At 50.3% G+C, this 14,212-nt stretch overlaps 1 protein-coding gene across 1 annotated transcript in view; it reads left to right on the top strand.

Moving 5' to 3' along the window:
- The window catches only part of COL16A1 (collagen type XVI alpha 1 chain), a 47,885-nt gene extending 40,431 nt beyond the window's left edge, over positions 1–7,454 (top strand). The window contains exons 63-71 of the mRNA XM_054571520.1: positions 992–1,042; positions 1,388–1,477; positions 2,909–2,944; positions 3,764–3,808; positions 4,711–4,899; positions 5,259–5,325; positions 6,066–6,242; positions 6,419–6,496; positions 7,212–7,454. Coding sequence (XP_054427495.1) covers positions 992–1,042; positions 1,388–1,477; positions 2,909–2,944; positions 3,764–3,808; positions 4,711–4,899; positions 5,259–5,325; positions 6,066–6,242; positions 6,419–6,496; positions 7,212–7,414 — 936 coding nt within the window. The 3' untranslated portion in view covers positions 7,415–7,454. The remainder of the gene's footprint in view (positions 1–991; positions 1,043–1,387; positions 1,478–2,908; positions 2,945–3,763; positions 3,809–4,710; positions 4,900–5,258; positions 5,326–6,065; positions 6,243–6,418; positions 6,497–7,211) is intronic.
- Positions 7,455–14,212: the final 6,758 nt, after the last annotated feature.

The raw sequence follows: 14,212 nt of genomic DNA, 5'->3' as shown, positions 1-14,212 counted from the left end.
GAGTTGTAGGCTTTTGGAAATGCTAATAATAGATCACGACCAAGAAATGGAACTCTCGGGTCTTCAGCACTAGTTTTAGAGGTCTCAGGGGTACCAGAGACCCCCAGCTGGGGACCCCAGGCCTACCTCAAACCCCCGAGTGCTACAGATGGAAGGAGGAGTCACATACTCTGAATCATGTTCCCACTGGAGACTTATTCAGGATCTAGGGACAAGGAGGGCGCAAGGTTCCTCTTCTCACCTCTGTCCATCCAGCCCAGCCCCCTGCTGGGCGCCAGTCCCAGTGCTGGACATCCCTGCCCAGGAGACTTCAGAACAGTAGGGCAGAAACCACGCCTCCAGAACGTTCCGTCTGGGAGTGTGCAGGGGGTGTGCTCTGAGAGAGACTTGTGTGCCCTGGGAGCCCTGAGTAGCTCTATGTAGCTGTGTTCAGGGAGGTGACCTTGGAGCTGTGCCTCAGCCGAAGATGTGGAGCGATGCAGGAGGGCAGTTGGACAAGGGCCAGACTGGGCAGGGCAGGAGCACTCCTGCGTGTTCGAGTCTCATCGTCCTCCCATGGTAGGGGAGCAGCAGGAGACCGGGGAGGCCTGGGGTGGGTGCTGAGCCCCTGCCCCTCACACCCTGCTGTGCAGACCCCCAGCTTCTGCTCTTTGCTCCTCCCACAGTACTGAAGGAAGGTGGGGGGCTCAGAAAACACCCTAGCCCCTCACGCCTCTGCCGCCTGCACTGGGTCCTGGCTCCCAGGTCATCCCTCAGCACAGCCCCAGGTGTTCCGCCGTGAGTGCAGCAGGCGCAAGGGCGCGGTGAGCTCAGGGGCCCCCAGGCCTCAGCTCCGGCACAAATCTTCTGGCAGACGCTTAAGTGCAAAGCCCGAAGGGGAGGAGGATTTAAGATGAAGTTTAGGGCTTGTTCCTGCTGTCGTCCCTCCACACCTCCCAGGGGCCTTGTTACTAGAGATTTTTTTCAACCCACTGACTTTGTCTATCTTTAGGGACCACCGGGGCCTCCCGGCCAGCCAGGCCCAGCTGGGATTTCTGCAGTGGTGAGTGACAGGCCCCCGCCACCCCTCCCTCCCAGAAGTTTGACCCTGCTCTGCTGCGGGATTTCTGCAGGGAGCTGGGGGTGGAGAACAGCTTGTCCCCATCCCTCTCCTTTCCCAGTCAACCTCTCGTCTCCAGAGATCTCCCCAGCCAGCACGCGGTGAAGGCCTTTGAGAGGGCTGGAGGCCATCCCAGGGTCCTGCCTCGAGTCCAGGAAGCACCAGCTCCCCCTGTGGGGCCTGGGGGTGGTGGGTGTGGTCCCCGGCATACAATGTCTGCCTCTGACTTTGTCAAGTTCATTTTTGTCTCTCCCCTCCCCTCTCCCCATCCTCCTTCCTTTTCTCCAGGGCCCAAAAGGAGACCGGGGAGCCACTGGAGAAAGGGGCCTTTCAGGCCTTCCGGGCCAGCCTGGCCCACCTGGACACCCTGGTCCCCCGGTAAGACCCCGCCTCTTAGAGCACAGCCCCAGGGGAAAGGCAGTCGGCTTTGTCAGCTGGGCACAGCACTGCACTGTGGGGTCTCCGGGGGAGGAGAGGTTGTTTGTGTGGAAAAGGGCAGCATGAGCTTGTGCTTGAGGATCCCATCATATTTGGAAGAAGGGACAAGCTCAGTAGCTGATACTGCGCCAACTGCATACCAGGCCACTGCCTCTGACCACGTGCCAGTGCCACTTGGAGAGCTCCCTCCACTAGGTGTCAGTCAGGGGACACTGGACCCTTCCCCCACCCCTCTCCAGGGGAGCTCGTTGATAACCACAGAAAATTTATAAATGTCAGGAACTAGAAATGCAGTGCTATTACTGAAGCTTTCTCAGCAACTCAGAAACCACTGCTGATGTGTTGAATGATGCGCTAAGTGCTTGACATTTGTCATTTAATCTGTCCCGCAACCGTATTTAGTTGATCTGATGGTCCCCATTATACAGATGAGGAAACCAAAGTTCAGCAAGGTTAAGTAGGTTGTGCAGAGTCACACAGCTGGTGAGTGGGAAAGCCTGTCTGATTCCAGAATTTGTGTACTTAGCCACACTGCAGTACTCCCTCTTCTAAAGGTTCCAGACAGGTGAACCATGTCAAGTGGAACTGCTGTCAGTCTCAGGGGTGGAAAGTCGGTGGATGGAGCTGAGGCAGGAACCCAGGTCTCCCCCACACCCCCCGTCCCGGTCAGGGCACTTTCCACCAAAGCAAGCTTTCTTCTGGGGAACAGTAGCAATGACCCTGGGGCTGGTGGCCTAGAATGGGGTGTGTATGACTCCAGCAGAGGTGACCTGTCAGCCCATGTGCCAAGAGGGCCAAGTCTCGCCTCCCACTCACTCTGATTCCTGCCAGGGCCCCTGGGCAGGCAGGTCCCTCCAGCCCTCCGCCTTCCCTGCCTGCACAGGAGCTTCCAGGGCCCCTGGGTGAATCTGCCAGGTTGCCCTGCAATCACAGACTCCTCTTCCCCAGCACCCACCAGAAGTGGGCAGGCAGGGCCCAGGACGAAGCCCCTCCTGGCCTAGGGAGGGGGCAGGCTCACCTGACCAGATCTCTGGTTCACACCTTCATTCAACAAACATGTAACATATACTCAGAGCCAGAGAGTATGCAAGATGCTAGATCTCCAGCAAAGAGCAGAGAGGTGTAGTCAGCTCTTCCTTCATAGGGCGCACTCAGGGGGCAGCCTGCAGCTGTCAGTGTGGGGCTCCGGGACGAGACAGGAGTGTGGGGTAGAGGTCTAAGTTTCCATGCCTGGGCCCGGAGTGTCTGATGGGGAGGGGGCGGTCATGACCCCTTGGTGGTAGCGGGGCTAGGCATGCTGGGTGGGCAAGGTGAGATGTGACATCAAGCTGGGCTGGCACTCATCACATCGTTATTGCTCTTACTTCCCAGGGTGAGCCTGGTGCGGATGGCGCCGTTGGCAAAGAGGTACCGTTTGTGCTGATTTTTCCTGTTCCTGTGGGAGCGCTACTTCTTGCTCCTGGCCTTGCCCTGACCCCTCTTTGTTCGTTTGCTCAGTGACTGCGCTCAGGATGCAGGCTATCTCTGGACAGATACAGAGGACACTGGTGCCCTTGTTGCTCTGGGGAGAGCGAGACTTGTTTTTCACTACTTTTTTAACCATGTATCTGGTCTAAAAGGGACAATAATAAAAATAAATTCCAAACAGACATTTCCTGGGCACAGTGCTTGCCAGGCCCTCCCGTAGGCTGCAGGTTGGCCCTTTCATTCTGACTTCTCACTTTTTTTAAAAAATGAAATGTTTTTTTCAAAAGATTCTATTTATTATTTCTTAGGGAGGGGGGGAAATGAAGGAGAAAGAGAGAGAAACATCGATGTGTGAAAGAAGAAGCATCAGTCAGTTGCCCCTTGCACGCTCCCAAATGGGGACCGGGCCCACAATCCAAGCATGTGCCCTGACTGGGAATTGAACCAGTGACCTTTCGGTTTGCAGGCTGGTGCTCAATCCACTGAGCCACACCAGCCAGGGCTCACCTCTTTTCTTTAGTGACAAGGGACCCAACCAGCATAATCATACAAGGCCATGCCCTAGGGGACACCAGTTTCCTTTCCAGCTGTTTACCATCTTGTTAACAGAGAAGCTGTTGTCCTTTCTTATACAGAACCCAGCTAGGCCCAGCATAGGGGCCTGAGGCTGTGGAAGGTAGTCCTTTCATAGGACATGTCTCCCCTGGGTGGCTTGGAGATGCTGCATAGACTTGACCTCTGACTTTTGCTTTGCTCTAGGGACCCCCTGGAAAACAGGGATTCCATGGATCCCCTGGTCCAAAGGTGAGTGGGCACTGGCTGGGTTTGAGAGGAAAAGCTCACGAGTTGGTTAATCCTGGCTCGCAGCTATGACTTTAGCCATGGAAGGGACCCACAGGAAGGCCAGTAGACTGGGGGGGAAGTGGGCAGAGCTTGAAGCAACTTCATCTCTGAAAACTTCTCAAATGGGGCTGTTCCAGGGCTCTTGTTATCGTTGGGGGAATGTAAATTTCAAATTCATTCTCTTCTTCATTGATTGATTGGGTCATTGATTCATTCATTCTGCAAGCATGCTCTTGATCTTGCTTCTATCCCAGGCCCTCTGTCCTTGCCTTGAGTAAAAAGAGGTCCCTAAACAGTAAGTGCTCATTTAGTTCAGTCACACTTATACTAGATGGCAGGTTTACTGAAAATTAGACACAGTGCTGTGGGATCAGAGGGAAGCACACCCAACCCAGCTTGGAGGCCAGGGAAGCCACACAAAAAACAGGAACATGTCAGCTGGGTAGGCGGAGTGCACTGGGTAGAGAGGAGGGGAAGGGCATCCAGGCAGGGCAGACTGGCTCAGTATGGTCCAATCAGAGAATATAACCTCTGAGGCCTAGAGGGAGGTCTAAGGGAAGGGAGTTGGGGCTGGAGAAGATGTGATCAGGACCCATCAGGAATGGTCCCGAACGCCTGGCCCAGGAGTTGGGCCTTTATTTGGAGGGCCCAAATAAAGTACAGAGTAACACCGGCAGAGCTGTCTTCCAGAGGGACTGTCCTGGCAGTGAAGTGAGGCAACCTGTAAGGGTGCCATGGCCACAGTCCAGAGGGAGATGCTGGGGGCCTGGTGGCAGGATGGAGAGAGGGGCAGATGCTCAGACATCGTGAGGCGGACTTGATAGTACTTGGCAGTGCTGGACTGTGACTTCCTGTCCTTGCAGGGCGATCCAGGACCTTCAGGACAGAAGGGCCAGGCAGGAGAGAAAGGAAGAGCTGGCATGCCTGGTGGACCTGGGAAGAGTGGCCCCATGGGGCCTGTTGGGCCACCGGGTCCTGCAGGAGAGAGAGGCCACCCTGGATCTCCAGGGCCTGCGGGGAGCCCTGGGTTGCCCGGGGTGCCTGGCTCCATGGTAAGGGGAGGCTGGCAGCCACAGACACTGTCTGGACATGGAGGGTGGAGCACGGACTATTTTAGAGCCTCCTGCTGACATTCTGCAGGAAAGAGCGTGATTCCCATATGAGTGGCTCTTAACTGTGTGTGGGAGGCTTGGCGGGGTAGGGCGGGGGGGTGCAGGTTGGGACCCTCTCCCCAGAAAAATATAATGAAGCACAAAATGTTTTGGACCATTTAGGGGAAGTGGTTAGGATTAAGTATCTGTGGGTGGCTCCTGGGAACTTTGCTTCCTTCCCCATCCTTCCTTTCCATTAAATCTATTCCCAGGGGAGGCTTGGAAGTGTGATTGAGGCAGGTTTTCTTCTCTTTCCTCAGGGAGACATGGTGAATTACGATGAAATCAAGAGATTCATCAGACAAGAGATCATTAAAATGTTTGATGGTAATTGGCAGCCACTGGGTGGCACTGGGTGCTGCTTACCCTTCCCAGCTGCCTCTCTGACCTGCCCTGGCCTCCTTTTCCTTAAAGCTCAATATCCTACCCCTGATCCTCCCACCCCCCCCCTTTCCAGCATATGTTCAATAAGACTTCAGATGTTTCTTGTCACATGCTCTGTTCAGAGATAAAATGATTCCCTCCTGCCCTCTCCCAGCCCCCACTGGAGCAAAGGAGACAGACAAGAAAATTGACATCAAATGAGTCTGCATGAAGTGAGCTCTAAATAGTAGGGCAGCAGCAACTGTAAGATGGCTGGTGTGGTTTCATGTTAAGCTTTTTTCCTTGTTCATTTGCTCGTCCAGCATTGACATACTAGGGACTGGGGAAAACAGGGACCCTATCCTCAGGGGGCTGGACATTGTGACTGGGGAGCAGACCTCTGATGTCAAGCTAGGGGTCTGGACTTTCATCTGAAGCCAGTGGTGAACTAACGAAAGGTGTTGGAGAAAAAAGATGCTGTAATTAGATCTGTGCTGCAGAAGGATCACCGTGAAAAGCAATACGGAGGCCAGGGCACGGAGGCCAGGGCACGGAGGCCCCTTAGCAAACCCCCACGGTCCTTGCTCTGATGTCCCTCTGAAGAAAAGCTGCTTTGGACTACATGCTGACAGCCTTTCTGCAGCATCTGTGGTCAGTCTGAGTCCCTGGGGTGCCCTATGACCTGTCCCTGTCCTTTCTTACAGAGCGGATGGCTTACTACACCTCCAGGATTCAGTTCCCCATGGAGGTGGCGGCAGCTCCGGGACGACCAGGGCCCCCCGGGAAGGATGGTGCTCCCGGTCGGCCAGGCGCTCCCGGGTCACCTGGGCTCCCCGGTCAGATTGGCAGAGAAGGACGGCAGGGCCTGCCAGGAATGAGAGGTAAACCTGCCCTCTGGTTGCCGAAGCGCACCCATAGTTCTTTGGGGCACATGTGAGCGTTGTATGAGGCCAGCTGTGAATATGTTTGTGCATGTTTGTGTGTTACTGATAATCCAACTGAGTGTGTCATTTTTCTCTCAGGAATAGGACTTCTTATTTTATTTCTTTTGTCCCAGGATTGCCTGGTACCAAAGGTGAAAAGGGGGACACTGGTGTTGGCATCGCAGGAGACAGCGGACCCCCTGGCCCTCCAGGTAGGAAAAGCCAGCATTTAAGACCAGGAATCTAGAGCAGCTGAGATCTCCTTTCTTTTTTCTCCTTATATAACACAGTTATGTAGAACCTCAAGTAACTACAGGCCTATCAACCAACATTTATAGTAACATGACTATGAGCAAGACAATACGCTAGGGCATATGTGTGGGGAGTGGAAGACCCAGTGTCTGCCCTCAGGTCCTACGCTGGGCCAGCATGACCCAGTGGAATAGAGTTGGATGTTGTGGGACAAGGGAACGTGAGTTCAAGTTCTGCTTGGCATCTCACTGGCTGTATGATCTTGACCAGATCACTTAAGCCAGGCTGTATAGCTTGAAAGAGAATGACCGGCGCCTGCTGACCTGGCTCTGAGACCCAGCTTCATGACTTAGCACATGTGCAACCTCTCTGAGCCTGTGTCCTCATGTGCAAAATGAGGTAATAGTGCCTTTCTGACGGAATTGTTGCGAAGAGTCAATGAATAATGCATACAAAGCACTCAGCCTTGTGCCGGACACAGAGAAGCCCTCCATAAAACGAGCCAGTAGTTTTGCTGTTATTGTTACACTAATGTAAGGGTCCGATCAGGTCTCCATGAGAAGGTGTTGTAACCTGAGAAGTATCTGTCACATGTAAGGTATTTTTGACTATGACCATTCTTTCTTCTAAAGTCTGGATCTCCCAATTTTCCTTTTCTGGCTCTTCCCGCCCTAGGTCCTCAAGGTCCTCCAGGGTATGGCAAGATGGGTGCAACTGGACCGATGGGCCAGCAGGGCATTCCTGGCATCCCTGGCCCCCCGGGTCCCATGGGCCCCCCGGGCAAGGCTGGCCACTGTAGCCCCTCTGACTGCTTTGGGGCCATGCCGATGGAGCAGCAGTACCCACCCATGAAAAACATGAAGGGGCCTTTTGGCTGAAATCACCGTCTCCGTTAGATGAAGGACTCCTTTGGGAACAAATGGCTAAAACTTATAAGAATCTGTGATGGGTTGTGAATGTTTTGTTTTTTAATTGCTATTAATATTTTTTTATCAATAAATAAAAAACAAAACTCTCCGTAGTCCCACTTCCAGTGGGGTTTCTCTGGTGCTACAGCTGGTCTCCCTGTCATCCTCCTTTGTCCTTTGGTCCCAGGGTCAAAAGGGCATCTCCCTCATCATCTGTGGCAAAGCGGTGGAGCTGGGGGATACTGCTGTCTCCAGTGCCCTCGGCTCAGCTCTCCAGCCGCTTCTGAACTGTCCTCTGGTCTCTGGACCGCATGTCCTTCATAGCAGACCTCTCAGAGCTGGAGAAAGGGCCTCACTCAGCCTCTCCCTTCAGTGAGCCAACAGCAGGTTTGCAGACCCACTTCCTGCTCATAACGGCCCTTCCCTTTATGAGTGTGGTACCCCACCTACTCTTCCCATTTCTTGAGTGTGACCCAAAGCTAATCCAGGTTGCACTGTGGGAAATGCCATCCTGTGCAGAAGTGTGTTCGTCTGCCTGGCAGCACTTCCAGGGACTCAGCCTCTTCTTGCTGCTCCAGTAATTCTGTGATTAAAGAGCCCGTGAAACAGGAGGAAAGAGACGAGGCAGCCCCTGGCCTAGGCAACTGGGGAATGCTTCTCTGGGAAGTGGGATGGAACCTCCTGCCTGGACTGATGCATGGCCTTGTCACCAGCTCTCCTGGACTGCAAATGGCAGCTTTTGTTATTCTGTTAATCTAACAGGTATCTAGGCTTCCAGAAACAGGTTGCATCCGGACAAAGGGGTCATAGGCAAGCCATGATCCGATCTAAGCTTATGGTCCTCAAAGCCGGCTGGGAGCCTGGTGATCTATGTCCTGTCTCTTCCATACGTAAACAGGCTAGGAAGGAGAAAAAGTTAAGTTGAATATTACAGAAACATTCCGTCCCAAGTTTCTCTTCCTCTCCTTCTCAGATCCCTATGCGAATGGGCTGGCGGCCCTGTGAGAAAGTAGCAGGGCACACACATCCCAAGGGACTTCCAAAGAAAGTCTTTTTAATGGTCCCAGCTTTTTGGAAGGTTTATTCAAGTTGGATAAACTTCAGAGGGACCCCAAAGAAGGCTCAGAAATGTACCCAGAGTCCAGATGCTTATCCCAGTTGCCCAAAACTTTCAAACTGGCTGTCTGATCTCTCCAGAGCTGGTATTTCTAGCACAGTTCTAAAAATTCCCTTCTCCAGTTTGACCCCAAATACCAGGAGACCAGCCTGTGGATGGTTTTTCAGAACCTTTATCCTATTTTTTTTTCCTGCCAGGAGCAGAGGAGTGCCTAGGGCCAGGCGAACAAAATCAGGCTGACTCCTGAGCATGCCTGAGTGTCTCACGTGATGTTTTTAGGTATAGGAGGAGTCCGTTCTTATTTTCTCTCTCACCAGCAATTCTCAGTTAACCCTGGTTCTAACATAAGACATTAAAAAGCACACCCATCACCTTTGCATTGAAGTAGCAGCAGGTTTTGGACAGTGGATGAGGACAGATGTTTAAGTGCTCCCTTGGACGTCCAGCTTCCCTCCTTCAGCCCATTCTGTGATGCACTAACTGATGATGAGCCTCATGACAAGGAGCCCGTTAGCACCAGTAGAAAGAAAGAGAAGCAAGGACCAGCTGTTGAATCGGGCAGGTTGGCTTTGAAGGCCAGAGGGGAAAGTCGCCATGAGAAAACATTCGAGGGTCACTCAGGCATCGATCCTTACAGAGTAAGTGATACTTTCTTCACTTTTGTTCTTGAGTCAGATTCACACTACTCTTAGGACATTTTATGACAGGCTAGGCTTAAGCTTTCATGATAAGAGGACTCATCTTCCTGGAGTTTGAAATTGCTGTATTTTCTTGGACCATGAAGAACCAGATGGAAAGCTGAATTTATAATCTCTTCTGTTACCGTGATCAGAAAAAAAGAAAAAAAGAAAAAAAAATCCAGGGATTTTGCTCATAAATTCAGGAACTGGGTAAACTGAAGAGAAAGGAAGGCGGAGGCGCATGCCTTTCACTGCTTTTAGGCAGCTTTCTCACATTTCCGCCCCTGTTAGTCTTTTGTCTTCATTTCTTAGTATATTCCAGGCTTTTAAGGCAACACACAGATCATTCAGATTGGCAAAGTCTAACTTGATGAGTCCATTTCCTCTCTCTACTTTGTGCCAGAAACTGTCTAGGGATTCAGAGGCAAACTAGACAGACGTGGTCCCTGCCCCCGCAGTGTCTGTGGGGAGAGCAGACAGTTGAACAAGCAATTACAATAAAGTGGGATGAGGGGGCAGTACCAGGCACTAGGGGAGCACCAAGCCAAGGGACCTAACTGTGTCTAGACAGAGATCGATGTAGGCAGAGGGAGCAGCACGTGCCAAGGTCCAGAGACAACTGAGCACAATGCGCTGAGTGGTGAGAGACAGCGCGGTGTGGTTGGAATGCGGAGTGTGAGCAGGGGAGACAGTAGGAAGCACGGGTTTTCTGCGAGGGCGTGTTGAATCAGATTCGCCTAATGTGGAATTCACTGATGGCAGCGTGAAGAATGGATTGAGAAACCCTCTGTAAGATGAAGAAAGGCTGCTGCATATTTATTCTGCAGAGGAAAATCCCAAAACGTGATGCCTTCTGGAATTTAAATCTTCCTTTTTGTCATATTCTCCCATCACCAGAACTCAACAGAATATATTTAGACTCTTCACACATGGTCTGTTAACCTCTTACCAGACTAGATCTTCTTGCTGTTATCCTGAGTAGTTCATGGGAATAGAGCATACTCATGCACTCCATATGATTCCATAATGGAAGGAGAATATGGCCAGATTGCCACGTCTGCTGTTCTCATTCTTCTGTCAGTTCTGTGGAAAGCTGCAAATCACCCTCTGATCCACAGCATCGAATTGGAATTTAAGTTTTGAACTGGCTCTAGTTGGAATCAAAGAGAATTAATTCCATAATAATGAGGAGAGTGTCAGTCTTCCTTCCCGGTAAGCGATACTGGAGCTTAGTGCCAAGCCAGGATGCCTGCGGGAATGATGTGTCTCTGGGGGAGGAGATGTTTTCCAGTGGATGGGCCTTCCATTACTAAGCTCTGCCTCACCTCTAACGGGTCAACCACAGGGCTTCCATGAACTCAGGAAAGTGCTCTGTGCTCTAAAAAGGGCTGGAATCCAAGCGTTCTTCTTTGGCTAGATCTGAAACAATAACAGGAACCTCCCCACCCACCTCTGTCTTCTTCAGGTAGTTGAGGTTTTGGAAATGAGTTGATTGTTTTTCAGGCTTTGGAAGATCCTGATCTCCCTTTCATTGATCTGTCCCCAAAATAAACACACCTGGGCCTGCTGCAGTTCCTCAGAGGCACAGCCCTGGGCTTGGCTTTGGCTGGTTTCTGAAGGCCTGAGAGCTTACTTGGATGGCTTTGCACCCAAACAGAACAGACATCCAACAGACCATTTTCTCCTCAGAGCCCTTTCCTGGGCAGAGGGAGCTCAGGCGTGAAATTCTCTTAGCAGTGTAATCCTCTGCACCTAGAAAGAGCTTGGCAAGTGATGGGCCCTCGGTAGGTTAACATGTTAGTGGAATGAACATATGTCACATCACTCCAGTTTGCAGGCCAGGTGTCACTATTCTCCCTGCCGGCAGATATCTCTTGACCTTTAGCCCAGACTGCAAAACTTCTTAGTTTCTGAGATTTTGCAATTCAATTCTACCTATTTTTTGGATTGGGAGGGGGCTGGTTTACAAAGGTAAAGACGACAAAACCTACTAAATACTAAGTGCTGAGTAGTTAAAAGATTGTGGACCTCGGTTCAAATCTCTGCTTCTCCATTTATCTTTTTGGTAGTAGAAAAAATCACTTAGTTCCATCTCCTCATTATAAATGAGTATCTTCTCAAAAGATTGCGGTGAAAATGAAACAACACATGGTACTTACCACAATATCTGGTACCTAGTAAGCATTCAATACAGAGTAACAACAACTACTACTACTAACATTTATTGAATTCATACCAGGTACTGTTCTAGGCACTGGGAATAGAGGAGTGAAGAAGAAAAGGACAGTCCTACAATATACACATAAACTTTAAAGAAAACAATTCAAATAGTGGCAAGATTTATGAAAAAATGATACATCATGCTGTGATAGGTGACAAGAATGAAGGGAGAAGGTAATGCTACTTTAGATGTGGTGTCAAGGAATGTCCCCACAAGGTGATAATCTGAGCCACCAGTGAGGAATCAAGGGAAGAGCATTCCAGACAGAAGAGCTAATTCAAAAATCTGGAGGTGGGAATGATCTTGGTGTGTCCCAAGGCTGAAGACCAGACCAGCATGGCTGGAATGAACTTGAGAACAGCAGTGGCAGGAAGTGTGGCTGGAGATGCAGACAGGTCAACAGATCTTGGTCATAGAAGGCCATGAAGTTCATAAGGATGTACTTAAATTTTATCATAAGAGTTGTGGGAAGCCTCTGGGGGAGTTTAATCCCAGGATTAACATGATCTGATTTACACTTAAGACAATCACCGTGGCTGCTCTATGAAGTATAGAGTGTGGGGGCCCTGGCCTTGTGGCTTGGTTGGTTGGAGTGTCATCCCATACACCAAAAAGTTGCAGGTTCAGTCCCTGGTCAGGGCGTGTACAGGAGGCAACTGATCGATGTTCCTCTCAAATTAATGTTTCTCTCTCTCTCTCTCCCCCCAATCCTTCTCCCCTCTCTAAAATCAATAAACATATTCTTGGATGAGGACTTAAAAACAAAATGGAGTGTGGGGAAAGAGTCAGAGCAGGGGAAGCTTTGGTCAGGAGGCTATGGTAATGATCCAGGCCACAGATGGTAGTATCTTGCACTGGGTTGATAGTGCACACAGGAAAAAAGAGCAGGTGTGAGTCTACTTTCAAACTCAGGCAAATGGAGGTGGAATAATGTGTGGAGAAGCAGAGGCCACACAAGAATGCTCCTCGGTTTTTCTGGAGTTTCTGAGATGAAGGAGAGGAATGGTTTTGGGGGGAATTACCTCAAGAGAACTCATACAAGGCTGGCTGGAATACAGCAGTGACTGTACCAAGTGCAAAGGGAGGCAGGCAAGAGAGCGGCTCACTCTGGAGCTGGAGGGAATGGGAGAGGGTTAGGTGGACAATGGGACTGGAACTGAGCTGTGAAGTTCTGGCAATGGGAGCAATGCTGGTCCGGTGAAAGGAGTGGTTTGAACATAAGTCTGGACAAAAGCAGTTGAAGTAAACTCATTTTTCAAATCTCTACATATTTGTTTCTGACAGCTGGGGAAACTGAGACTCAGGTTAAATAACTTGCCCAAGGTCATACAGTTAGAAAGTGGTAAAATCAATATTCTCACTCCAAAGAAAGAATGCTAAATGGTGAAACTGAACATAGGAGAACAAGAGTGGAAGAAAGACAGGGGCTGTTAAGACATAAGATAGGAAAGGTGAGGTTGGGCCAAACTGCGAAGGGCTTGGAGTGCCAGAATGGAGTTTGGGTCACATTGTAGCTGTAGAGGGGGCTGTCCAGTGGGCAAGTAGCATGATCAGCACTGTGGTTTTGCAAAGTGCCTGACTAAATAGATAAGCTGGAATGGATAACACCTCCTAACACCATTCACTTGTTTATTTTTTATTTATTTTTTACAATGTTTTTTTTAAAAGATTATTTTTAGAGTGGGGGAAGAGAGGGAGAAAGAGAAGGAAACATCAACATGTGGTTGCCTGTCATGGGCCCCGCCATGGGGCACCTGGCCCGTAACCCAGGCACGTGCCCTGAGAATCGAACTGGCGACACTTTGCTTCACAGTCCGGCACTCAATCCACTGTGCCACACCAGCCAGGGCCACTTGTTTATTTATTTATTTATTTATTTATTTAAAATACGGTGTCAGGTACTGGGGATATAATGATAAGCAAACCCAGACACAATCTGTGCCCATATGGAAGAATTTAACAAATTAATCAGATAGATGTGTCAACAAGTGTAGAGCCTGAACCAGTAAGCGGCAAGTTAGTACACGACTATGAAGTCACTTAGAAACCAGGATCTGACCTACTTTGGGGACCAATCAAGACTTCCCTACTGAGAACTCGGCATCCATTCCTGAACCCTGAAAAGAAAAGACACTTACTAAGAAGGGCTCCTGGTGGCTAACGGGGCTCAAACAAAAAAGTAGAGCTGAGGCCCTGGCCAGCTAGCTCAGTTGGTTAGAGCATTGCCCCAATATACCAAGGTTGTAGGTTCAATCCCCGGTCAGGGCACACACAAGAATCAACCTATGAATGCATGAATAAGTGAAACAACGAATTGAGGTTTCTCTCTCTCTCCAAAATAACATTTTTCTTAAAAAGGCAGAAGTTAGCAGACCTTTCTGCACAGGGTTATCTCATCCAAAGGGCACTTACCAGAAAAGCCTGCACTGAACTGCCTATTCTGGCGGCTAAGCCAGCCTTTACAAAGGTTTCCTGGAATCCTACTTCAACCCATAAGATTGAGGGTTTCCCTATCCAATCAGAGCTGTGCAGCCCTGACCAATCAGAGAAGCTCTATTCTGGCCAATCAGGACAGTGCCCTTTAAACCAATCAAACTGCGAGGATTTGGAGCCCTAATTTGCATGAGAACCGACCTTATCAGGAGCCAGGGGGGGAGACTTCTGTCCCTACAAACCAGTTTCTCTGTGGCTCTGGAAGTGCATGCTCCCTCTCCAGAAAAATGAGAATTATGCTTCCCCTTGGCTGAGAT

Source organism: Pteronotus mesoamericanus, unplaced genomic scaffold (genome assembly GCF_021234165.1).
Source record: "Pteronotus mesoamericanus isolate MK-2021 breed Mesoamerican mustached bat unplaced genomic scaffold, CSHL_Meso_final contig_221, whole genome shotgun sequence".
Lineage (NCBI taxonomy): Eukaryota > Metazoa > Chordata > Mammalia > Chiroptera > Mormoopidae > Pteronotus > Pteronotus mesoamericanus.
Note: the sequence above shows the minus strand (reverse complement) of the source record. Positions and strands in the feature narration are given on the sequence as shown.